Source organism: Podarcis cretensis, assembly GCF_951804945.1.
Source record: "Podarcis cretensis genome assembly, chromosome: 5".
Taxonomy (NCBI): domain Eukaryota; kingdom Metazoa; phylum Chordata; class Lepidosauria; order Squamata; family Lacertidae; genus Podarcis; species Podarcis cretensis.
This window is the reverse complement of record NC_137174.1, coordinates 66,025,075-66,052,986: the sequence shown is the minus strand read 5'-3', so window position 1 is coordinate 66,052,986 and position 27,912 is coordinate 66,025,075. Positions and strand designations below refer to the sequence as shown.

Below are 27,912 nucleotides of genomic sequence, written 5' to 3'. Positions count from 1 at the left end.
GTTCACATTACATGGCAGGAGAAGTGCACTGCAAAATTTAGAGAATGCGGTATTTCTGCCAGAGAGCACACTATTTGTGTTGGTGTTTACTTTGTGGATTGTGGCTGTGCCATAACCACAAGCAATCATCAGATATATCTTGCAATGTAATATATAAACACATAATAAACACATCTTAATGCAGTTTTGAATACTATACACATTTTTGTAAGCAATTTCCCCTGACACAATGCATTTATGTTATTTTCACTAATATATGCATTTATATGCACACTTTACCCTAGTATATGATTTTTTGTTCACATTACATGGCAGGAGAAGTGCATTGCAAAATTTAGAGAATGCGGTATTTCCACCAGAGAGCACACTATTTGTGTTGCTGTTTACTGTGTGGATTGTGGCTGTGCCATAACCACAAGCAATCGTCAGATATATCTTGCAATGTAATAACTGACAATGACCCACTTCTCTGCCCCCTACATGTTCTCATCATTTTGAAATGTATGTTTTAAAAAAATATCTGGAGGCTATGCACTGTAACACTGTACAATGTTAGCATAAGGGTGCTCATCTGGTGGTTATTATTTTTAAGTGGTGAAATGCAACAATTGCAACAATGCCAGCACTGTTTGAAGAACCTTTGGTTAGGTGTAATTTTATTTTCCAGTTATTTGAAGGTTCAGTGTTCTCTTTACCTTCCACTGCTCAATTAAATCAGATTGTTGTTGGGTTTTCTTAAAGCAGCAGTGCACTGCCTCTTGTCATTAAATGAACATACGATTTCACACGGGTGCCTCCAGCTTGTATATTTTGTGGGAAGAATTCAAGCACACAACGGAAATTTAGCTTTGCACAATTTAAGTGGAATAACGTGCTCTGTCACCCTATTGCAACAGGCACACTTAGACTTTTTGTGGTTTGGAAGGTGATGGGGAAATACACTGAAAAGTATGGGGTGAATATACGATTGATAGGAAATAGGAATGGAGGAGAAATTGCATTCAGTTTGCATTTAAAAACAAACTTGAATTCACGCTTTCTGAAAGAGGATGTGAACCACAACAGAGCCATCCTTCAAAATGAACACTTTTCTCAGGCATGGAGAGATGAGCAGCAAAAACCCATTAGGGGTACAGTCATACCTCAGGTTGAAGTAGCTTCGGGTTGAGCATTTTCGGGTTGCGCTCCATGGTAACCCGGAAGTAACGGAACGCGTTACTTCCGGGTTTCACCTCTCGCGCATGTGCAGACGCTCAAAATGATGTCACACGCATGTGCGGAAGTGGCGAATCGCGACCCATGCACATGCAGACGTGGTTTGCGTTCGCTTCAGGATGCGAACAGGGCTCCGGAACGGATCCCGTTCGCATCCAGAGGTACCACTGTATTTCAGTTAGTGGCTCTGGCAATAGGTCCAGGGGAGTTGTGGGAAGAGGCAGTGGTCCACCAGTTACCTTAGGTTACATTACCATAGGCAGTGCTTTTTTTGTGGCGGGGAACACAGGGGTACGCATACCCCTAAACATTTTTTGAATCTAGGTTTGGCCTCATTGAAGGGCAGTATTTCAATATGAGTAGGGAAATGAGAGTATCCCTAAACATATATTTTTTTAAAAAAGAAAAAAACCCACTGACCTTAGGTAACCAAAAGGCCTTTGAGGTGGGCTGCTGATTCCCCATTTTAAAAGATGAGGAACAGAGAGGCTTGCAACCCTCTCCCTCAGGCCTAGACGCAACAACACTTTACTGATAGTGAGAACAAGATCGTTGGTGTCGCAACTCCAAGAGCCACTCTCAGCCTTGCCCGGCACAGTTCCCTGGTGCCTCCTTAAGAACGAGGAGAAAGGGGCGGGCAGATTCTTTCTACCAGATTCAACTCCTCCCGCTAGTTAATCCACCTTCCTTACAAGGCTACTGCTAGAAGCTGGCTTTCCCCTCCCTTTGAAAAAGAGCAGAGCCAGAGCTGACAGCAGCAAAGGAGGCTGCAAGAAGAGCGGACCGTGGCTCCAGGTCTTTTGGAAGAAGCAAATGCAGCGTGGCTTCAGCAGCTCAGCATCCTTATTATAGTCTCTCTGCAGCCCAGGCCCTGGAGGAGGGGGCAAATTCTTCCCAAGGAAAATACAAAAACATACGAAGCCAAACTGCATATAATTGTGGGTGGAAATGCTCTGGAAAGGTAAATGGCTTTATAAAGCTGAAAAGCTTGATGGTTTGGATTTATTTGCGGTTTCCTTTCCTCATGCCCTATTTAGAATAGGCCATCCCATCCCAGGACTCCTGTTGCTGATGTGTGTACCTTGCTAGGTTTCTAACTTCTGAGCAAAAAGTTGCATTGTTGGTTAACCTGTATTTCCCGCCAGATCAGGTTCAAGCGGTTTTTGATGCCCCAATGCTATTTCTGACCCTCATTTTAGGCCCTTGTGTCTCTCTGGGTGTGGAGTGGGTGGGATGCTTTGCTCTTGTCATTCAATGAATGCTTAGGGTTGTTCTGCTCATCCTGTTAGGGGACCGAAAAAAAATCTCAGTAAGAAATAGGCTGGAAAAAGATGGTGCAAATGGCACACCTTGCTGCTAGAGACATTTAGGTAAATCCCATCTTGTTTTATGTCCTGCCAGAAACCTCTGTGGAACCTCTTGGTCCTCTTGTCAGGGTTTCAGGCTGCTTCTGCTGTCAGGCCATTGGCCAATCTTGGTCCAGTTATTTACAGGGTCCCAGGCAATGGTCTTTCCACCAGGAATTGAATCTTTGTGCACATGGGGTATGCGCTCTGACTGCTGCTGAGCTATGCTGGTCTTTCCATTGATGTTCTCTGTGTGAAGCCAGAATTTCATTTTGTAAATAAATTCTATTAAGGTTTATAGAGGAAAAATGCAAAACATAATCTCTTTCCCCCTTTTTTAACCAAACTGTCAAGCCAGAATTTCATATCTTGTCTATGAAGTGTTTTGTTAGGGATGTGCCAAATCGATGCTCGGGGCTGGGAGTTAGTTACCAGACGCAACTGGAGAGGTTTATTTGCAGCTCTGTGATTTTTAAATTAATAACATCTGTGAAACAACATTGATGCAATAATAATGTCTTCTTACTTAAGATCAAGAATTTGGTGTGCCTATCGCACCAAACAAAAACCCTTTCGAGGTTTCTATGTTCTGTTTGTCTGTCTGTCTGTCTGTCTGTCTGTCTGTCTGTCTGTCTGTCTGTCTCATACATGCCCAGAGGATAAAGTCTGGGGTGACAGTTTTTGTTCTGTGAAGAAGCCAAGGGAGACAGCTTGTTGAGATCCTTATTTCTCAGCCAGCCATGTTTTGGTTGAGTGGATGATGTGATTTGATGTGCACATTTTTTTGCTGATTTTACTGCCACTGGGATTTTGTATTCTTCGGTGGTTACTTTATTATTCTCTGTCACAAAAAAACAACAACACAAGATGGGAGTATCTGTCTTTGAACATTACTTTGAGATTCTCACCAAATTTAACGTCTGCTGTGCTAATTCTTAAAGGGGGCTAGTGGGTCTGTAAGAAATAGCATTAGATTTGTAAAAATTCTGCCAGCATCCCCCCTTGCACTTGTAGATGTCCTGCACCCTACAAGATGTGATTTATGTTCTGGGGTGTTTACTTTTGCTTTTATTTTTGCAAGAATCACTAAAGCACCAATGTTTGCGTAGGCCCCATTGAACACAGGGGAACTTCCTTTGAGTAAAAAATGCATACGGTTGTGATGCGATTCTGTTTCCAGCATAAATAGTGTTAAGTATTAAAATACAACATCGCAATGAGATTTGGATGCCTGGGTACTCCTTTTGTGCACTTTTTTTTTAAGTTCATGGATTTTTCAATGTTCTTTATCAACCAGGCAGCCCCAAAGAACATTCGTGGCAAGAGCTGCAGTGAATCAGGATCATAGTGAACCACTGGCCAGCTGTAGATTTCCCTGGAGGCATCCTACTACCAACTCATTCCTCATGACTGCTCCACCCTGCCTGCTTGGGGCTAGGTGATGAAGATGGAGGTTCTGCGCCGCTCTTCTGTCTTTGCTGCAGAAGTCATGGAAGTGTTTGATCGGACTCCTACAGACAAGGAGCTTGTATCGCAGGCCAAAGTGCTCTGCAGAGACTTCATTCACTCCAGGCTGATTCGGGCTGGAATTGGCTGGAACAAGCCTGAGCAAAGCACACCTGTTCCTGGTGGCAAGTTAGCAGAAGTGTCCAACATACTTCTAAGATTAGGTAAGTGCTGAAACTGTCAGTGCCTCTGTGAGGGTGGCAGGTTGGATTCCTGGGATTTCAGGGGGAAGATGCTGTTGAGTGAAAGGCTCGGCAAACAAATCCCCCGCAATCGTGCTAATTTCTGCTAGGGCATCCAGGTGAATGGTGTTTGGTCATATTCCTCTAAAACTGCTCATGCCTGTAGAATCAGAAGTGTGTGGTATGCTCAGCCCAGACTTCTGGACCTCCTCATTGCCCATGTGTGCTTGGAAAAAAAGTGATGACAGTATGTGAACAGACATAGTTTTAACTAAATAAAAAAATTCCTTCCAGTAGCACCTTAAAGACCAACTAAGTTAGTTCTTGGTATGAGCTTTCGTGTGCATGCACACTTCTTCAGATACACTGAAACAGAAGTCACCAGACCCTTCTATATAGTGAGAAGGTGGGGAGGGGTATTACTCAGAAGGGTGGTGGGAATGGGTGATTGGCAGATAGCTGTGATGAGCCTGTTGACGACTCTTAATGACTGCAATAGGTCTTATATAGTTTTAACTGTGGTCTTCTCATAGTTTTAACTGTGAGCCCACTGGGGAAGTGAACTCATTGCAGTTTAGACATTGTGGGATACAAATTTAAAACATCATCAGCATCAGAAACATATATACCATCTTCCTAGGATTGAGTATAGGCGAAATTTGTTTTCCTTGTTTGCATCACTGATTGGCCATCCAGTGTGCATTTATAAAGCCACTTCCTCTGTTCATAGACCAGGGCTGTGCACAGAGCTGATTGGCTGGTCTTTGTATCAATCATGTAGGGCACATTTAAATATAAACTTTTTAGAAAGAAAGAAAGAAAGACCCAACAAACAATCAAATAGCTCTGCAGATAATTAAAAAACAAAAATATGCCCCCTTGGAACAAGGGGAAGGGTGGGAGTAACAATCAGCCTACTCTTTGGAACTTGACATGTGTGTCCATTTGAGGAAGGAAGGATGGGAGCAGATAGAGTTCAACCTGCTGCGCCCTCTGTTGTTCTCAGGTACAATAACATTTCATTAGTCTAGTTCAGAGATATAGCTATATGCCCTCCAGATGTTGTGGACTATAACTCCCATCAGCCTCGACTTGTATAGTCAATGGGTGTTTTAGTCCGCAACTCAGGGTGTTATCATGTCGGCTACCCATGCTCCAGTTGTACTACTCTATAGAATCTGACTCAAGATAGTATCATTCTGGTTGAACATTTTGCTGTGCTCAAATTTTTTTAACCAGGGACGAAGGAAATACATGTGCACATCACAAGCAATGATGCCACTATCATACCCTGAAAAATAATTGCTGCCTATAAGATAAGACTTTTTGAGGCTACAATCTGGCATTTGCTTAGCAACCTGCCCATAATAGATTAGTGTTGCATCTTCATTTGTGAACAGTAAACTTGTGCTTTCAGTTGCCCTCAATTATGACAGATGGTGAGCATAAGGGATGCTGAAATAAGATTTCTACTCAGTTGCAAGAATCTTCTGCAGTCAGAATAGTTGCACCCCACTTTTCCAAAGCACTGCAGGCAATCAGCTGTCATTTGGCTTTATATTGTGAAAACATTATGTGGGATTATAGTACCAGGACAGACCTCAGTAACAGCACCCTATGCAAGGCCAAAATTTGAGATGCACACCCCATAGCCCTCTCGTCTCCTTCCCAAAGCTGGCTAAGTGCTAACTAGGCATGGGGAAGGAGGTGGGAAGACTCTGGTACCCTGTCAGCACTCAGGCCTTCTTCCTGTAGCAAGTGCTTACTAGGCTTTGGGAAGGCGCCCCCTCAGCTCAGCGCCCTGTTCTGGGTAACCGGTTGTGCCACCCTAAATCCGCCTCTGATAGTACTAGTTATACATCTCTTTTCTCTCTGTCATTTGGCTTTGGTATCGATGTTGACACTTGCCAAGTCAGTACTTGAAGAGCCAATTTCATGGCTAAGGAGAATTGTACGAAGATGGGAATTTGTTCTGGCATTTTTGCTTGTTCAGATTTTTTACAGCAATAAATAGCAGCATACTGTGCACTTATGGTATTTAGTTATATAACTGAAAGACCCGAATGGCCTACCTTTGCAATGTTTTGGTATCTTGATACTCTGGAGAGGAATAGTTCAGTGCTGTGGGTTCTGTCGTGCACAAAATGTTTCTTAGAAAAAGTGGGCTTCTTTATTTGTCAAATGTTTTTTAAAAAGATTACACCTTTGAGAACCTCTGACAAGGTTCCGAAATGTTGTCACAAGGAGCCTCATAAGCCAAATGCTTTTGTTGTTGTTTAGTCGTGTCCGACTCTTCGTGACCCCATGGACCAGAGCACGCCAGGCACACCTGTCTTCCACTGCCTCCCGCAGTTTGGTCAAACTCATGTTCGTAGCTTCGAGAACACTGTCCAACCATCTCATCTTCTGTCATCCCCTTCTCCTTGTGCCCTCAATCCCCTCCATATCCCAGTGTCTCCTCCATCTACAAGAATGAGAGAGAGAAGGCATCAAAGCCTTCCCTAAAAAGGACAAATTAAACATTTTTGTTTGCTCAAGGTTATTTGAGTATGTAGCTTTGGCATATTTATGAAGAGGTTATACACATCACTGATAATGATACCATCAAAATGCAGTGGGAACACCAATCTTAACAGCTGTCCTTTTAAATGTCTGTTTCTGGACTTTTTTACAGCTGGTTTTAATCCACCTCTCATTCTTTGCTTTCAGTCTTCCCTTCAGGCTGAGACCTTGGAGTATAATGTAGACTTCCTTGTTGAGGTGATCCCATCAGTTTTTAGTTCTTTTCAGAACTGTTCTCCTCATCTCCAGTGGGGCTTGTATTCCTTTTATTTTTGTCATTCCTTTGCCTTCTTGCTGTTCTCTCCATCAACTGCCTTTGCTCTTTATTCTCTCCCTGTTGCTCTTCCTACACTTTGTGTGTGTGTGTATTTACCGCCTCCCATTCAATTTTCCTCCAAGACTGAGGCCAGAGTGTGGGACTTGCATCCTTTAGATACGCGGGTGGCAGTGAGTGTTTCAGAAAGCCAGTGCAAGTGCTGTGGTGCGAATCTTTGGCAATTGTCCTGGCTGCTAACGTTTTGAGTAGGATTTGGCTTATGGGTACAATAACTTGGCATTCCATCTAAGCAATGTGGCTTGAAATCAAAACATTCATAGAAGGCTTGAGGGAAACACCACCTCCCCACCCCACCCCCCACTGAGCCTTTCTTTTCCTTCTGCTGTAAACAACCCTATATGGTTACGGAAGCCATGCTGTATTCATGCTCTTTCTCAACAATGTGTACGAAATATGGTGGCCTTAAGCTTTTGTAGCCTGTGCCAAGTGGTGCAACAAGTCTGACTCGTTCCAGCTTTGGTGAGAGCGTCTGGGGAACACCTTGTGTGTCTGGAGTTCCTATCAAATTTTTGAATGGATGTCTTAATTCTCAGTGAACAGAAGGGCAATTACTTGGAACCAGTCCAGTGCTGAAGCATAGGCAAAGAGACATAATATAGGTGCAATAGCTTATGCGTAGGCCTATCTCCCCAGTGAACCTCCTTATAAATGTCACAGTACTGGCTATACTTTTGGGAGGGAAAAGCCCAACAGATCTTGAGGTGAGCGTGCTATTCTTTCCCATACCTTATGCATAAGAATGTCCATGTTTACCTGTTATCATAATTTATAGACACCGGTCGTTCATTACGCAGTAATCGCACAGCAGTTTCTAACATGCTATATAGGAGTTGTGGGGAACCTTTGGCCCTCCAGCTGTTTCTGAACTACAACTCCCATCAGCTTCCACAAGCATGGCCAAGGATGATGGGAGGTGTAGTTCAGAAACATCTGGAGGGCAAAAGGTTCCTCACAGCTGAAAGAGAAGAAGAGCCCTGGTGGAGCAGATCCAAAGTCTTATCTAGTCCAGCACTCTGTTTCCTACAGTGGACAACCAAAAATGTGTCTTGCTAAACCTCTAAGCGGGACATATGGGCAATTGCTCCCTCTCAGTGTAACTCTCAGGCAGAAGGGAAGGCACCTGCATTTTCCAGAGCTGTTACACTAACAGTCATAGCTGGCAAGAGTCCCTCACTGTGGATTATTATAGGCAGATGTCAGCAAGCGTACACGACAACAAAAGTTTTTGTTTTGCACACTTTCCCAGGCAAGTTGAGAGATTTCCGGGGCATACTTAAAAGGACATTGAGTCTGAGCTCTTTGGTCACACATAGATTTGTATAAAGGTATTGCAGTATGGGCAGTTTCATTTGTCAATCCCTTTCCTAGAGAACTCTGACATGAAGCTTTGCAACTATCACACAGGGATGGGGGAGAATTCCAAGTCCGTTTGCACTGAAAGGCAAACCCACCTAATTTGCACTTTCTGAAACAATACGAAAATTGAAATGTCATCGTTCTTCAAAATTTGCACTTCTCTGAATTCTGCAGTGCAGTTCTCCTGCAAAGTAATGTGCACAGAAATGCATATACTGGGGTAAAGTGTCCATAAAAATGAATTTATTTCAGGGGGAAATGCATTGCAAAAATGTGTCTATCAGGCAAAATTACATACAGATGTCTATATTAGGAGAATTGTGCACTAAAATGCTGGCGAATTTTGCACTAAAATGCTTGTGAATTTTCAAGAGTTTTTTTTTCCAGTTCACAAATTGATGTAGAAATATGGAGAACTGAGTTTCAAATTGGAAAGTTGATAACCTGAGAGAAACCATAATTGGCAGATATACCCACACTTAGACCACATACTGACATGACGTTTTCACTTCTCTAACTGCTATGACCTCAAGATCTCTTTACTGGGTGGTCACTACAAGTCCAGGCCCCATCATTATATATATGTGAAATCAGAATTATTATTTTGGCTCAATGTATGCCACTTTACACTTGCTTTCAACAGCATTTTCCATTTCACTGGCCACTTACACAGTTTGAAGAGATGCTTTTGGGGCGCTTTGCAATCTATTTTATTATTCATCTATGTCCTTGAGTAGGAGTGGGCAACTTTTTTCTGCCAAGGGCCACACTCTTTTGTGGGTAATCTGTTGAGGGTCACATATCAGAAGTGGGGGCAGAGCCAAAGGTGGATTGAACCACTCCCCTCCCTCTGTGTTCTTGCACCATGTTATTCACCTGCCACTCGCTTTGTAGACTAATGGGGAGAAGACTCCAGAAAAGGGGGAGTCATGCTAAAGCCACTTCCAACATAAGGAGGAAGTGGTGTTGTGGGCTCACGCCCCAACAATCGAGCGGGGAATCCTCGGGCCGCGTCAGCCCCAGGGCCAGCTAATTGGCTGGCTCCAGGGGCGTGGCCTGGGTCATTTAAGGCTGGCGCGGCCCCGGGATCTCCCCTTTTCGTCCTCGCAGCAGATTTGGTTTCCCACCCACTCACCCTCTAGGTTTTCCCTCTGACCTTGCTATGGACTTCAGTTGGTCGCCGTTAAGGGGCCTGGTAGGAATTATTATATATATATATATATATATATATATATATATATATATATATAATATTTATTGGTGTTTCAAAAAGTTACAAGAATAAAAAAGAAAGAAAAAGAAAAACAGAAAATACAAAATACAGAAAAAAATAAAAACAATTAAAAACAAATCCATCTTTCCATATCTTATCTATCATTTGCTTGTTTCCTTCGCCTCCTCACACCTCCCTTTTTGTATTCTAGTTCATTAGTTGTTTCAGCGAATCCTTTCCTTCTTTGTTTTTATCTTACTAATTTATCTTAATATATTGTAACTTTACATTCTGACCTGTTAACAATCCATTTTTACTTAATCCTTTATAACATTACTGCTAAAACCACATAGCTTCATTCCAGCATCCTTCTAACATTCCTTAATTTTACAATGTTTCTGTAGATAGACTTTAAATTTCTTCCAGTCTTCTTCTACCGACTCTTCTCCCTGGTCTCGGATTCTGCCAGTCATTTCCGCCAGTTCCATGTAATCCATCACCTTCATCTGCCATTCTTCCCGGGTGGGTAGATCTTGTGTCTTCCAATACTTTGCAATAAGTATCCTTGCTGCTGTTGTAGCATACATAAAAAAATTTCTATCCTTCTTTGGCACCAATTGGCCGACCATGCCCAGGAGAAAGGCCTCTGGTTTCTTCAGGAAGGTATATTTAAATACCTTTTTCATTTCATTATAGATCATCTCCCAGAAAGCTGGTGTCATGTACCACTTGTATATCATTTTCATAATATTCTCTCTTAAGGCATTACATGCCATAACTGTTCCCAGGCAGCCAACATAATGTTGTGTCCAACATCTTGAGCCCATTTAATCATAGCAGATTTCACCGTTTCATCTTGAGTGTTCCATTTCAACAGCAAGTTATGCATTCTTGACAAAATCTTAGTTTTGGGATCTAACAGTTCTGTTTCTAATTTTGATTTTTCCACCTGGAAGCCAATTTTCTTATCCAAATTATATGCCTCCATTATTTGATAATAATGAAGCCAATCTCGCACTTTGTTTTTTAGTTTTTCAAAGCTCTGCAATTTTAATTTATCTCCCTCTTGTTCCAAACTGGTAGGAATTTTTTCCACTTGGCGAATTGGCACTGGCCATTTGGTTTTTCGCCTACCTCATAGCAAATCGTCACAACTTCTCTTGGTTATGGCGGTTAGGCATTGGTAGGGGTATTATTATGTAGATGAGTTGGGGGGGGGAGCGCCATCACCTCCCCCAGATATTTAAGGGTAGTCTGGTAAAGGATTCTGGGGGCGTTGCCTCATCCGAAACCTATGGAGGCCAGGGCCTAAAGCACACCCCCGAGCGGTGACCCCTCGGGGAGTTCCTAGTGATGTCCATCTCAGGGCTCCCCCTGCTGGTGTTAACCCTTTCCGGTTTTCATGCTAACAGGCTGAAGCCGGATAGTCTGATAGGACTAATGCCTAAAGCCAGTATCACTCTTACCTGTAACCAATAAAGTTGTGGCCAATTTTTGCCCATTAACCTAAAATAATGGTGTCCTATGTCTTTATTTATTCCAACTGGTGGAAGGCGAGAATCGCCACGCAACTGTTAGACACATTAATGTGCTTGAAATCTCAGCCATACAAATAATAAATATTTTTCAAAGGCCAGTGATCATGTGAGCATTATGTCACAGTGTAGCTGGTTGTGTGCTCACACGGGGGGGGGGGCACAGGAGCCTGTACTCCAACAAATTTGCAGCATTGCTAATGTAGAGCAAACCTTTGCCAATTTACACTATGCCCTATTCTTCCTTCACATGCAATGTGCTTCTCTTCTGGGAAGCAGCTGTCCTCAACTTCCTCCCTTCTTTGCCATATCTCAAAAGGAATCCCCCATTCCTAGTGCAGAGAGCCCCCCTCCCTTATCAGTGGGTAATGTTCCCTCTTATCAGGCTTGTGCATATATAAACCACGGTTCCTTTCTGTTTTTGTCAGATAACATGGAACAATCCAGCCCTTCAGAGGGTCAAATGTTTTCCTTGCAGGTTTCTCCAAAAACTTGGCTTTTAACAAAAAATCTGTTTAAATGCTGGCTTAATTGAGAGTGCCGGATGGTTGCATGAATGGCAAATAATCAACACTTTTTACTGTCCTTAATGAGACTAAATAAATCCAGTGCTGTGGCTAGTTGTATATGAGCAGAGCCGTAGCTAGGTGATCTTGCGCCCCCTAGCCACGGACAAAAAAGCTCTTCTTTCCACTACTTCTCCACCCCCCCCCCACCCATTCAATTCACCCTCTATTTAAAACCTTTTCTTATGAGGCAATAATCAATATTTTTATTTATGGACAAAATTTTAGCCAATTTTGTGCCCCGCCCCCTGACCGCGCCCCTGGCAGGGGCCCACTTCGCCACCCGCTAGCTACGGCCCTACATATGAGGCATGGGGCCCAGGCACAAATTTGCTTCTGAGCAAATAAAGATGGCTAGCTAGTCATCCTTATTTGGTCAGAAGTAATTAGCTGAGAAGCTAATGCAAAGGAGCTGAGGCTCATCCTCTATACACACCCACACCAGATTCACCCTACAGTACTAATGTCTACGTCATGACAACCTTGTTATTATTTTAGCCTCATAGTAACCTGGCAAGGTAGATTAGGCTGATAGAGATGGTGACTGGACCAAGGCCTGGACCATGCTCCTATGTGTAAGATTAGTTAAGAGACGTCCTCCAACTGCTTGCTAATATTTGTGCAATATCTTGTGCGATATCCAGTAGATGCTAGTGCACAAGCACATTCCACAAAGCATCCACAAGCACAGCTTCCCCTCATGATACAAGCAGATGGTTTCAGGGGAAGGTGCAGTATTATTATTATTATTATTATTAGTAGTAGTAGTAGTAGTAGTAGTATACTGTCTTATACCCAGAGGTCTCAGGGTAGTTCACAGAGCAAAATCAAAATATAAAACCACAAAATATATAGTCAAAATAAAAACAACCCAATTACCACCACCCCAACCCCCCAACCCCCACATTTTAAAAGGGCATAGGTTGTTAATCAAATCACTTAACTGGAGTATCCTGTAACTGAAGCACAGTCTAGGGGAAATGTGCATGGAAAGTACACAATCAAAGAGAAACAAATATGTGTCTGTCCGTCCCCCATTTGCCTAGTAAAATTGCTTTGCAGAAAAGCCTTAGAACTATAACCAGGAGTGTGTACTGGTCTAGCACAAACACATTTGGGACTACGTTTATTATTTATATCCCTATTTGCATTTTGAAAGCCCAAGTAAAGGAGCGGTCATAAAGTAGCTGCAAGCATGAGGCTGTGTAACAAGAGAATAATTAGACATGACTATTGGTCTATGGAGCTCAGTGTTGTCTACACTGATTGGCAGCAGCTCTCAGGGTTTCACACTTTCCCAGACCTACCAGGAACTGTTGGGGATTAAACATGAGATCTTCTGCATGCAACGAAGACCCTCTGCCACTGAGATACAGCTGTTCCCAGGATTTGCAAGACTCCTGGAGGATTCTGTTAAGTTCATGGGTCTTGACGCTTACACCTGACTATTCTTTCTGGCCACTTTCCAATCTCTTGTGTTTTATAATGGGTGTGACTTTTCCTGTTTGACGTCCTCGCACACTTCTGGGAAAAGGATACAGAAACAAGAAAAATGCCTGGCACACTTGATGGCTGCTGGTTTTGAGATCGCTTAGATTCAGCAAGCCAGTGAAGGATCTTGGGGGCAAGGGAAGACTATTCCAAGTCTAAATATCTCATGTCATTATTCGTAGGAAATAACTGGTGACATATTTAATCTGCCTTATTTATGTTTCACAGCTTCAGGCAGGCCTTGTACTACTTCTGCCATGTCCCAGCCCATAAAATACCTTCTTTGATAGACGGCTGACAAGGAGTTGAAAAGAGGTTGTCCCATGGAAGCTATGAGATACAGTCGGTGTCTCATTGCTGAGCAGCAATGTGCAGAGCTCAGTGGAGTGGGAGGCCAGATAACCAGAAGAGTCTCTGAACTGCACTTGCCTGGAGGCATCCCAGGTCAGGTCCAGTCCTAGGGCTGGGCAAACAGCAATCTGCGTAGTCAGACAGTTCAGGAGTCAGGAAATCCAGTTATCATGGTGGTCAAGGGTCAAGACGAACAGGAAGCAGGAAGGTAGGGCCAAGAACTACAGGCATTGTTACCAGCACCTGACTGCTGCTGGAAGCTCTGCTTAAGAAGGCTGAAGCCAGCTGGTTCTCATCAGTGCCTTCTCCTCTGTGTCCCTGCAGGCTGATCAGCTGCAGGTGGAGTCACTCCGCCTTCTTCCCCTTCACGCTGCTGTTCAGCAGGTGAAGCTGACTCCTGGCCCATGGCCTCCACATATTGCCTAGCAGGGGCAACATATTGCTTAGGCGACATATTTCCAGGGGCTGGGGGAACAGAACCTTTTCTCTAACCCTCTCTGAGATAATACAAGAATACCATGCACACAGATGGTGTAGTGACAATAAAGATTTATTATTATTATTTATTATTATCTTTAAAGACACTCTGAAGATCCTGAAACTAAATGTGATCAGAGAATGGCTCGATTTATTGATTCATTTAATGCATTTGCTATCTTCAGTCCAGAAAGGATTTTCAGAATGCTTGACAGGAGGATCTTAAAAATACATATGTATACAGTTTAGCAACTCAGCAACCCAGCACAAAAAGCCCATTTCTTTTTTTCTGCTGCACCATCATTTTTTGAAACAGCAACTAATGTGACTTCTGAGAAATGTTGCTCTCTATCTGTTTCTATGCACAATCTAAAGTGCTTGTTTTGGCACGTAATATTTCGAATTAGGATCCAGGTATTGAAAACTTGCTCCCATACAAACAGGGCTCCCCCCCCCCCCCAGTTCCGGCACCTCTCTGGTGGGTGCCCTTGCCATTCTAAGAGAACGAGGGATGTGTTTATGGTGAGTTCCTACACCTCTTTTTCTAGAAAAATAGCACTGCATAAATACCTCCCTGTTCACTGTTGGCCTGTTACTGTGCAGCCATTAGAAATCTGGCCAGTGGAAATCCGAGAGTGAGCCATTTCCGTAGTGCATGCTGAACACCATCCCCAGTGCCAGGTATCCATGTGGTTAACCATGTGGTGCTTAATTAATAGTATTTGTGTGTTTTCAGCTATTAGCTCCTGTCAGGTATTCTACTGTTTAGTTGTGTTTTTAGACGCTTGTACTCTGTTTATTTGAAGTCAGGGCTTGGGGAACCTGAGGCACTCCAGATGTCTCCCATCATCCCTGACCATTGGCTATGCTGGCTGGGGCTTATGGGAGTTGGAGTCCAACAACATCTGCAATCTAGCTTTGGGATAGCCTCCCCCTGGTGCCACAAGTTCCCTCAGGCTTGTCTCGGGTACTACAGATGCCCACCTTGGGAATATTAATTGAAAGGTGGGCTACAAATGTTTAAAACAATTCCTTGTCCTTGTTTGAATTGTGTGTGTTCTTTTTTCAGGTGATGAGCTGGAGTACATCAGGCCCAACCTGTACCGGAACGTAGCACGGCAGCTAAACATCTCGCTGCACTCGGAAACCGTGGTAACAGATGCCTTCCTGGCAGTGGCGACTCAGATCTTTACTTCAGGTGCTGTCCTGCAATCCACAGTGTGGGTGAGGGAGTGAGAGGGATGAGAAATGAAACAAAGCAAGATGTGTAAGCACAGGCATGTTTTAGGTGAGCCTGTTGGGTGGGGCCCACTTGGCAGAGGATCCTGGCTGTAAGTGGTTTGGCAGTGGATGCTGCACTAATGATTTAACACAAAGCCATGTTTGTTTACTCTTTCCTCCTATATCTCACCAGGTGAGGAGATGCTGTAGCCACTCCCCAGTTCTCTCCTCCCAGCAGGGGAATCCCTTGCTTTTGAGCTCGCTCTCACTACACTCCCGGCAGTGACTGACTTTCTTACATAAAAAATACCTTTATGTTTTTCTAGTTTCTTCCTCTTTTTGACTCTTGGGATTGGACACATTAATGGCTGCCAAGTTACTGCTTCAGTCTGGGGTACAACTGTGCACAAATGACTTCCCAAAATTCTCTACCCTCTAAGTGAGCAGAGGAATTGGGATGACATGGACATAATTTTACCATATTTGTCTTGCGAGAGGAATAATTCTCTGACAGTTTCTCTTAGCTAGGGCTTATAGTGGTAGCACCGTTTCTTTACTTTTCTCTAAAGAGATGTGACTTTTATCCATAAGATCGAACCCTGTTTTTTGTTTGTTTGAATTCCTGTTTTTGTTTGTTTATGCTTTTATTCTATTGTTTTACTGTTTTAATTATATTGTTTATTGCTTTTATATTGTGCATTAACTTAGATTTTTAAAAAATAAAGTAGCTTATAACAGCTACTAAATTAATTAATTAATTAATTAATTTGGGGTTGCCCTAAGCTTATTTTGGCATGCAGATTCCCATTTTATTTAGGTATATATTTATTTTATTTATGGAATTTATATAACGCTTAATCATGCCTGGTTGGTCACTGTGAGAACAGGGTGCTGGACTAGATGAGCCTCCTTTGGCCTGATCCAGCACAGCTCCTCTCATGTTCTTATTAGTATTTCCAGCTGTCGATTCATATTTCCAATTATTTGAAGGGAGGATCTTGCTTGAGAGTGACTTTTGTTAAAAAGAAAGCATTGATCCAGCACTGCCTCACTCTGCGTGTGGGGGCAATGGGTTAGGAGTTGCTTAAAGCTTATTTGGGGAGGGAAGCATCGTGTGTCCAAACACATTGTATGAAAGCAATGCTTGTGGAGAGAACACTGCTGCATCTTGAAGGGGCCAGTTGCATATTGAAGTATATCGTGGGTAGCCCAATGCATATTGTGGGGTGTAGTGCACATAAGCAATTCCTTGTTAGTGGATACATGGACAGCTCTGAAGTAAGGAAGTAGAAATCTGCTCCAACCCTGTTCTTTCCTGTGGCCATCCCACCTCCAATAGTTGACAGACTATGTTCCAGGAATCTCTTCCCACCTGCTGGGCAATTCAGAGCCATCCGCTGAATGTGTTCTGAGCAGTAATGAAAGATGCAGTAGACATTCAAAACAAACACTCTGATTCAGGCTTATTTTCCATTCTCTGGTACAAAACACACTGACTCCCAGAAATGACTAGTATATCCCACCTCATTTGTAGTTAGTAGGGTGACCAGGGGTAAATGAGGACAGGATTGTTGCACTCTTAAGAGCTGTGTTGCAGAGGGACTTTCAGCAAGTGACAGAAGAGGTGCTTTCTTCTATATATTAAAGACACAGAAGCTCAAAACTCTTTTGCATTGGGCAACCCTAGCTGTGAATCAAACGCGACCCATCTAGGCCTTTAAGAGCTGCTAGATGGAATCAAATTAATGTCATTTTTCTGAGGAGATGGTGGAGGCTTTGCTGGTAAAATGCAAGCAACAGTTAAACTTAAATCTTAAAAGTAGCAAAATAAAGAGCTTCAGTCATGCCTCACCCAGACATTCCACTCTTCGAAGGAGAAGAAAAATCAATGCCAGATCCAGCAATTAAGGATAGAAAGCAGCTGTAGTGAGCGCTTTCAGAAATTGGACTTTAATGTTAAAATTCTGCACTAATGAGATGTTTGATTTAGCATGCGTGGGCACTGGCGCGCGCGCGCACACACACACACACACACACACACACTGCAAATAAAATAAAAACTGCTTTTCTTCCAGAAAATGGTTGTATGGGTAAAATTACAGTGCAACCCTTTGCATATTTATTCAGAAGTAAATCCCACTGTGTTCAGCTGGGCTTGCTCCTAGCTAAATTGATAGTGTCAGGAGCTCGGCCTACACTCGAGTAGGAACCTGGCAGAAACACATGCCCGACTGGGATGTTCTCTCCCTCCTGGTCAATCGTTTGGGAGCTTCAAAAGCTTTCTTCAGCCCGAACATCACAGCGACAGATGCCAACAGACACTGGCACACTTAGGGATCCGCAGAGTTTGCGCATTTCGCGTGACAGACCTCAGCAACCCAGCATTTTGGCTAATCTACTTTACTTACATATAAACACACACGGAGCACTGCAACATGGCTCCCTTTCTCTCTATCATCAGACAGCAAATAGAAAAAAGAGCAATAGTTCCACTTCACGGAACACAGTAACACAAACATCCTGTCTCCATCACATCCCACTCTGTGGAGTCAAAACATACACCATCATGTGATAGACAACCATCCCATGACTGCAATCATGGATCAGGAATTCTAACAGAATAGGTTTCATCTTGCAGGGGGCATAAAATAGGTTTCATCTTGCAGGGGGCATAAAATTGACTAAGATGGTGACTTTTCAGATGGGAGAGGTTTTTACTCTGGTTCAAAACTGGATACAAAACACATGCATGTTGTGTCAGATACAAAATGTATTTTACATACGTGTCCTTTCTTTTTGGGCATGTGAAGAAGTTTCTTGATTGCTCATTTTGGTGTTTAAAGGGTTGAGGATTGACAAATATACCTTTGTCCACTTCACATAGGATGAGTTTATGGTCCTTTAGCTGATTTCTGCTCTGTTGTCCACATAACTTCCTTTCAACTGCACCTGCTGTGCTCTATCACAGTACAGTCATCAACACCACCATCATTTTATTTGTATGCCGTCTTTCCATAGTTGAAACTGTGCTCAAGGCAGCTTACAACATGACAAGATTTACATAATTACAAACATAACAGAAATCATAAACAATAAATAAAACACATCAAAAAGTACATAACCAAATGGAAACAATTTCCATGTAAATCATAAGATCTAAAACTAAAGATACAACAATAGTATCAATAACATCAACAGCTCTCTCTCACCCCCCCCCCTCGTAAACGATCTGGAAGCCGAACATCTGATGGGGCTTCTGATTGGCTACAGGAGCTTCCAGCAGCCAATCAGAAGTGGCACTTTGGTTTTTGAACATTTTGGGAGTCGAATGGACTTCCAAGGTACGATTGTACAGCTAATCTTCTAGATTTGATTAAAGCATTAGTGCCTTGCAGTTTAGCTGCAAGTCTTTTAGATGGTGATTCTTGAAAAAATATGAATTAGCTTGTGGTGCTATGCAAGGAAGGAACTAGAAAATAAAACGTTACATCCATTACGCTTAGTCTGAATCCAGATAATGATTTCCTATGCCTCTGAATCCAACCAGCACAATCATTGCTTTGGGTAAGGACCTAGAAACTATGAGCAAGAGAGTGTCCCTATTCAGCTCTCCAACTAGCAACAACAAATGCTTTTAACATGCTTTCATCCATCCCAAATATATGGGTGTTGTTTAAAAGAAGAAAACTGATCTTTCTTTTCTTTTTCTGCCTCTTTCAATACATGTTAAATACATGGAGCTATGACTTAAAAAACACACTGATGATTTTGACTACAAGGTCAAGAGTGGCGACAGCCCTCTTCCTGTGTTTGTGCTATAAATCTCAAATATTGGGCTTGATTTCAAACATCCAATGAATGTCTGTGGGAGCTGCTTGCGTTGGAGTCCACAAAAGTTTGGGTAAGGCTTTTGTTTAGTCTGATCAGTCTTAAAACTGGCCATGTTGCTCATTCTGATGCTGAAGGAGAGCTTTCACTGTGTAAAAGGACTCTCAACACAATAAAGCAAACTTCAAAGCAGTTGGCCTTACCTAGCCCAGAGGAAAAGGCTTTTAAGTGGGTGCTTTCAGACAGCTGTGTATTGTGCCCTTGGGCAAGACAGAAATAGAAGCTGCCTGTCATGGTCCAAGGTTGTGCCATGAACTGCCTCAGTCATCACTTGTGAAGGAGGCTACTACTCTCCATCCAGTTGTCAGGTGAAAACTGGGCCTAAGGTGACCATGTTTCCTACTTGGGTCCTTTACTGGAAGGGCTTTTAGAGAACAGTTCTCTGCTTGAAGCTGCCTTTTGGTTGAAGGGCTGAGCAAGTCCAATTTAAAGATAAATAATCCTAAAAAGGGAGCAGGAGGCTTGAAATTGTCCCTTAACAGTTAACTCCTGGAAGACAGAGTGAATAGTCACCAGGCGCACTAGGCATGGGCATATCTGTTAATTTTGGTTTGTCTCAAATTCTCATTTCCTCAATCTTAAATTCAAATCTCCACATTAATTTGTGATTTTTAAAAAAGTCTTTATGAAACTTTGTCAGAATTTTAATTCAAATTTCCTCTTATATACTTTTTTTTTGCAATTTTGCTAAATATACAGATTTTAGCAAAGTGATTTCCCCTAATATAATGCTTTTTGTATGTTAGTTTCACTGATTTAAACATTTTAATGCATGCTTTCCCCTAGTATACATATTTTTGTGCACAATATTTGGCTGGACAGCAATGCGGAATTCAGAGAAGTGTGAATTTCAAAGGATGGTTATGTTTTGATTTGTTTTTAGCTTTGGAAAATGCAAATTAGGTAGGTTCTCTTTAGTTGTGAATGATATCAAATTTCTCCCCCATCCTGGTCATGGCCTGCCTTTCTATAGTGAGATGCCTTTTTCTTTAAATTAAAGTATTTTCCCTAAATTTGAATCTGAACATAATAAATTCAAATATGCAAATTGAAAATTTGATGCAAATCTGTGTCCAGTTGTCTTCTTCTTTTGGGTGGTGCATTCCCTCTTTTGCAGCAAACCACACATGCCCCCCCCCCGACCATGCCAGGTAATACTAATACTGGATTTAGCAAGCTCTAGTTCTTAATTCAGGCACTGTCTGCAATGAATAGCAAGAAGCCTTGGTCAAAGTACACATGCTTTGTCTGTATAATGTTTGTTCCCTTTCCTATACACCCACAAGCACCCCCCTTTTTGTAAAAGAGAGAAATTAGATTCAGTTCATATTTAATGGTGAATCAATCTAATGTGAACTTTGTGAAACAACATGGCGGCCTTTGAAACTCACATTCCTCAAAAATCTGTAACACAGGAGCCAGACATTTGCGGGGGGGGGGGGAGAGAGAGAGAATTGCAAAGTGATGTGGAACTGTGGAGAACTAAATTTAACTTTGAGAAAAATAATCGGAGAGTCACCGAAATTGGCAGATTCACCCATCTCTAAATACAACTCATGAAAAGTTTGTTTGGGGGTCTGAATGGAGAGCTGTGTACTTTGATAATGAAGTTGGTAGACATATTTGTTTAGCTAAGGGAAATGTGGTTTTCTGAGCTTGGAGACAGACCAGATACTTACCCTCACATGGCTTCCTGGCTGTTTTCCAGTACCTGGGAGGCCAAAGCAGGACAGGGCAGGTGGGCTCCCTCCAGATTATTCACATTTGTTCTCTCTTCTGTGCTGTGCAGTATATTTACATATCTTGGCTTCACAGCTGGCTTCCATCTGGCATCTTCTAAAGCAGAAGAAGAGACAGCTTTTTTTGGTATTGCTTGCCAGCTTTGAAACAGATATTTGTTTTTAAATTCCGCTCTGCGATGTGGAGATGCATAGGGACAGCCCTCCCTCCTGCTGGTTTCTCCCCTCTGGTTTATTCCTCGCTTGCTTTTGTTAGGATAACACATACGTAAATATAAATAAGTGGTGGTATTCTTAAGTGTCTCTGGAAATAACAGTTGTCTCTTGCCCAACTGGATCCTGAATTGGTGGCAATCTTTTTTAATTGGATGTGGAATGGTGCCTCTTGCTGTTTGTGGGCAGGGAAAAGCGGGAGGGGTTCAAAGGAACAGGCAAGCTGTCTATGTCACATCTGTGAGCTCCCAAATGCTGGTCAGACACTGTCCTTGTACTGCAGAGTGTTGTAAAATGGAGGAAAGATGTTCATGATAATAGTAGGCATAAACAGAATGGGAAATTGTCTTGCCTGCTTAGCTATCAGAAACAATAGGGCTGTGGCACCTTAAAGACACATCTATTATGGCATAAGCTGCCATGGACTAGAGTTTGTTTCATCAGGTGTAGCTGATCAAGTGGACTATAGCCCACTGATCCCCAAACTGTTTTGTTCACCTCCATGAACCACTTGAAAACTGGTCAAAACAAAAAAAAAATTTCCTTCCAGTAGCACCTTAAAGACCAACTAAGTTAGTTCTTGGTATGAGCTTTCGTGTGCATGCACACTTCTTCAGATACACATGTATCTGTGTATCTGAAGAAGTGTGCATGCACACGAAAGCTCATACCAAGAACTAACTTAGTTGGTCTTTAAGGTGCTACTGGAAGGAAAAAAATTTTTTGTTTTGACTATGGCAGACCAACACGGCTACCTATCTGTAATTGAAAACTGGTGAAGGTCTTGGTGGACCACTTAATGATTTTTCTGCCTATTGTAGTGTTTGTTATGCACTGTGCTTTGTAATTTTCCATAGAATTCAAATTGAAACACAATGAAATACAATATAAGAAATAAAAGAATCAACAACAATACAATTAAAATGAACAGGAATATTTAATGTGATGGATCTCTTGTCTTCAACCACAAATCCACAGACTTGCCACAGAGTAACAGAATGAAGCTCACAGACAGGGGTGCCAACTTGAATAAAATATTGGGGGGCCCAGGTAAGCTGTGTCCTGCATAATTGATCACAAGACACGGTGCACACACCATTTGAATGGCAATGACCGTCAACTTAGAGGGGGCAGCCCCCTCAAACATTTTATTGGGGGGCCGAAGGGACCTCGGCCACTATGAGTTGACTCCTATGATCACAGACCACTGATGGTCTGTGGACCACAATTTGGGAACCTCTGCTCTAGTCCCGTAAAGTTTTTGTCACAATAACTTGTTGGTGGCAATGTTTGAGGATTTCATTTAGTCTGCATTTTAAAGCAAATTGACCAGATTCACATGGCCTTCTTGACTTCTTCAGATTTTGTATTCACAAATGTTGTGAATTTTCATTCCTTTAAAAAAAAAAAATTCTTACAACAAGAACCAGGAACTTGGATTCTGCTTACAGGAGACAGAGTTTGTAAGGACCATGTCATCAGAGACCTCTCTTTTGTCTTCTCTTGTTGTGAAAGCACAGCAGCTGTCTTGAGCCCCAGTCCTCAGTCCATTTAATCAGAAGCAAGTCCCACAGATTTAAGTGAAGCTTACTCCAAGTACATATTTAATGGGATTATAATGTTTGGTTAAATAATTTTATTGTATTTTTTTAAAAATTGAATGCTGTTATGGAGGCTCTGCTGAAAACCAGTCTGTAAACCTTATTTTTTTTTAATCTAAAATAAAGAACAGGTGCACACTCTGTAAAAGGAATGGGTGCTGCTTATATTTAACAGGATAAAATGAGCTATTCTGTATTTGAAAACAAACACAGCTGCCTTGAGGCTGCTCAAAAGAACCCTTCTGCTTTTGTGAGCTCGTTCTTTTGAGCAGCCTTCAAAAATGAGTATAAATATTTCATGAATTAAAGATATATTTTGGAAACACATTGGGAACACCAACCTGCGTAGCTATCTTTGTTTGGTTTCTTGACAGCAGCAGTTGACGCTCTTCTTTTTGTGTAGATCAGCCTTCTCCAAACTGGTGCCCTCCAGATGTTTGGAACTGCAACTCCCATCAGCTCCAACCTGCATGGCTAATGATCAGGGATGAGGGAGGAGGGCACTTCATACTAGCTCTAGTACGAATGGTTGGACTTGCCCCCTGAGGGCACTTCTGTCTAGCTGGTCACATTTCTGGACGGGAAGCTCTGCTGCAGGCCAGATTAACTGGCTGATCAGAATTCCACTCTCTTGCTACATACTGCACCTCATTCACCATTGCTGAGTGTAGGCAGTAGATAATGAGAAAAACTGATAATATCTCGAATTTCTGTGTGTTTTTCTACCAAACTAGACATTGACTATACAGTATTCATGCATCATACAACATTTGGGGTATTTACCTCCCTAGATCTCTCTTTTTTTGGTAAAAAAAAACCAGCTGGGTTTTGTGAGAACAGCAAGTTAATTTGGCTCAAGGATCTTATCACCGTAATCAGAACAGGGCTGATGACATTGCTTTGATCAGAGTGTGTGGTCAAGAACCTCGTGACATTTTAAATGCCTCTATTGTACACTCTCCTTGTATGGGGGTTTCCCATGCCTAAAACAGTTAAGAACGTGGACTTGTGTCCAAGGTGCCTTTTTTTTTGCTTGTATGGCCAAGCTAGCTCTGTCTCGCAGCACTTCACAGAGAGGATAGGTAATGTCCTAGGTAAGGGTTTGTGCTCCTGGATTCTCTTGAATTTAGGAGGAGAAGCCAGCCAGGTGGATTTTCCATCAGGCAGCCTATGCTGGGTTGCACATCAATCCTTGCCAGATGGATGAGTCAAGGCAGGCTGATGCTGTCCATCTTTATTTATTTATAATTTTCATTTATAGCCTTCTCGCTATCTAAAGATCTTGAAGCAGTTTGCAATTGATAAAAATTACCTAAATGTAATATAATCTCAATAAAAACCATGTCAAGGGACTTACACAAAAACAAAACAAATACATAAATAGCATCCATATACATAAACACGATTATCAATATCAAAAAGTCAGGGAACATTACGAGGCATAATGCACATTATTCATACAGCTACTGGCCCAATCTCATTCACCAACCATTCCACACAACCACTAAAATCATTCACTACCTCAGACGTTGCCTCTCATCAACCAACCACTTCAGGGTGCCAGATGATGCTATCCATTCTCAAAATTGAGGCCATCCAGGCATGTAGCATTGGAAGGCTCAGGAGGCCAGAGCTTAGTACATAGTAGAGCATCTGGTTTAATGGCATAGTGGCTAGAGTTTGGGGCTGGGGTCAGGCCCTTTCTCCCACCAGTTTTGTAATAATCATATGCTGAAATTCTTCTCCCCTCCCCTTCTTCCTGCAGGCATAACGTGGGGTAAAGTAGTGTCTCTCTATGCTGTGGCAGCAGGCCTTGCTGTGGACTGTGTAAGACACGCCCAGCCAGCCATGGTCCATACCATTGTGGATTGCCTGGGAGAATTTGTACGCAAGACTTTGGTGACGTGGATGAAGAGGAGAGGAGGCTGGGTAAGCTTTTCTAAAGAGTGAATGTGCAAGTTACGGACACATTACTGACATGAATAAAAACAGAATGGTCTCATGAGCTACCGGTAGGTATAGTGCCTTATAAACGTCATCTCCAACTCCTTGAAAGATTCCATCAACAGTGTCTCCGAAAAATTTTGCACATCACTTGGGAAGACAGGCAAACTAATATTTTGTACTGGAAGAAGCAAAGATCACCAGTGTTGAAGCAATGATTCTTCAACATCAACTTCGTTGGACTGGTCATGTTGTGCGGATGCCTGATGATCGTCTTCCAAAACAACTACTCTACTCCGAACTTAAAAATGAAAAGCGGAATGCTGGTGGTCAACAAAAGAGGTTTAAAGACTGTCTCAAGGCAAATCTTAAAAAATGTAGTATAAACACTGACAACTGGTAAACACTGGAAACACCGGCCTACGAGCGCTCCAGTTGGAGAACAGCCTTTACCAAAGGTGTCATGGGCTTTGAAGACACTCAAACTCAGGACGCAAGGGAGAAACATGCTAAGAGGAAGGTATGCTTGGCAAATCCACACCGTGATCAAGTCCCACCTGGAAACCAATGTCCCCACTGTGAAAAGACATGTGGATCCAGAACTGGCCTCCACAGTCGCTTACAGACTCATTGTTAAAACCGTGGAAGACAATCTTACTCGGCTATGAGTGATCACCAAAGAAGAAGAAGAATGCAAGATAGAATGCAGGATAGAAGAAGAAGAATACTGGATAGAATTCCCATTTATGGAGCTATGTTTACTTATTTGAAGCATTTTTACCCTGTCCTCCTGGAGCAGCAAGATCAATAATAAGCCCTTGCCCTCATTTTTACAAGACATATCACAAAAGGAAAAAAGGATGTGTGGATGGAGGGGTAGAGAGAAGGGACAAAAAGCAAATAGGCATTGGCTGTTCATTATAATGACTAGCTGGAATGGTAGCAGATCAAGGAGAGGAAGAGCCACAAATTGCTGGTCGAATTAGCGATGTGGGCCTGCTTCTTTTTTCTCCTTAGGCTGTAGCCTGATGTAATGGCTACTGCCAGGGACATTTGATGGAGGGAGGAACTTGAGAGAGTTGACCTCTCAGCAGAGCTGATGCTTTACTTTACTCCCTTAGCTATAGCTTTGCCAGTCCACCTTTGCCCTGCAGTGATCCTGATTATACTAGCTCTACGCTCCCAAAGCTTTCCCACTGACCTGCAGCAACCTTGACTATATTTGCCATCAAGCTCCCGGCACAATTCCACTAACCTCATTTGCTCCTGACCTGCCAATACCTTTGCTATGAATCCAGTTTTCATCCCTTCAAGGCGCATGAGCACAGAATTGCTTAGGATTGGTGCTGCATGTGCTATGAGACAGACAGACACATCTGCTGCTAAGGACGCTGGGGGAAGGGGGAGATGGTCTCCTGGCCATTTGCTTGATATGTGCCCATGGCCTTCACATCACACATTATGGTTCTTAGCACGTCCAGGCTAAAAAACCGTAACGTTGAGTGTTAAGTGTCCCTTGCTGTGGGTATGTTATTTAGATCAAGTAAATGAAAGAACAAAGCTGAAAACAGGCAGTGACTATGCTTACTGTATAATCTTTACAGGAAGCATTTTATTTTAGAAAGGAGGATGGAAAAGGATGATACTGAGAACTTCTGGAAAAAATAATATGATTCATTTTGCCAGCGTTAAATGGATAAAATGCACAGTGATTTGGGTCTCAGTATGACTGGGAAACAGAGTGGTGGTGGTAATATTGGTGGTTGTAAAGCTCTAGGGAAATATTTTAGGGCTGGTGACCTGCAGAGAAAGGTGGGAAATCTTCCCAAGCCATCTGCTAGAAATATTTGGAGAACCATGTGGGAACACAGATTATGTGAGTGCGAAACATTGTATTGATGACATCACATTTCTGAGTATCCATTTTTCTTTTTCTCTCCCCCTAGACTGACATAACAAAATGTGTGGTGAATACTGATCCCAGCCTTCGCTCCCATTGGCTTGTGGCTGCTATTTGTAGTTTTGGCCACTTCCTGAAGGCCATCTTCTTCGTGCTTTTACCGGAAAGATGACATCCAATTGCCTATTGAAACCATGTCTCCTTCTCACGGACACAGCTGGCACAGAGAAGGGGAAGAAATGAGACGATGAAGAAGAGAGGGGCTGGGCAAATGTGCATTCCACTTGTCTGGCTTTTCCAGCTGCCTCAGTGCAAAGACTTTCCTCAACAATGGGGAACATTTCTCCTGATCACTTCTTACAGCCAAGTGCCCTTTGTGCTTTCTAAGTGGCTGGAATCATGTACATAAGGTTGGGAGGCTATTGGACTTGCCATTCAGTTATTTATTCTTTTCCTCCCGTTCAAATTGTGTCACATGATGCATACACACCTAAGAAATCCTACTTGGAGTTGCTATTAAGAAGCAAACTGTCCACTTCATTTGCAAAATGATAATGGCTCCTTTGTTTTTTAGTCAGTCAGTAGATTTCTTCCCATCTTCCCTAAACTTCCCTAAACCCCTGGCTAATGTTGTAAGATGGATGTTTTCTGTAATCACCCAAAATGTGCAGTTGTCTTAAGTCACTAGAGCTCTGTCACCCTCTGCCTGAGAGGGATTTTCAGCATGGATAATATAGCTACCTGCTACATGTTAAAATTTGCTTATATGAGGGAAGTAAGACCAAAAATAAATAAAAACATTGCCTTAAAAAAATTAGGGCAGGGCCACAGGTTTTCCACCCTCCATTTAAGAGGAAGAAAAATTCAGAGACATTTAACTGCAGCAAATTTTTGAGTTTTCTCATCACCCTTTCTGTCCCAAATATGAAGTTAATGTGGAATGCAGGCAATCCCATGAGCATGTTGTATCTTATGAGGGGAGCAAAACGAGACATCAATAAATTGTATCAACTGCTGTGTATTTATCATGTACAGTATGCAACTATTGTTACTGTTGTGGCAGAATTAATGCCAAATGAATATTTTGTTGCATGATCGGTATGCATGTATATCTTTTGTGCCCATTCAATGGCCATTCTTTAACTCAAAGAATCCTGGGCACTGCATTTTAACCCCTCAAATAGTTACAATTTCCAGAAACACTAGCACCCAGGGTTTGCGGGAAAGATTGTGCTTCGAACGTGCTTTAAAAGTATAATGTGTACTACA

The 27,912-nt window shown here is 42.4% G+C and overlaps 1 protein-coding gene across 1 annotated transcript; it reads left to right on the top strand.

Moving 5' to 3' along the window:
• The first annotated feature begins 1,899 nt into the window (after positions 1-1,899).
• BOK (BCL2 family apoptosis regulator BOK) lies at positions 1,900-27,671 on the top strand. The gene is made up of 5 exons (XM_079977316.1): positions 1,900-2,176; positions 3,859-4,231; positions 15,207-15,335; positions 24,565-24,728; positions 26,690-27,671. The coding sequence occupies exons 2-5, from the start codon at positions 4,003-4,005 to the stop codon at positions 26,813-26,815; spliced, it is 648 nt and encodes a 215-aa protein (XP_079833442.1). The 5' UTR covers positions 1,900-2,176; positions 3,859-4,002; the 3' UTR covers positions 26,816-27,671.
• The last annotated feature ends 241 nt before the right edge of the window (positions 27,672-27,912 follow it).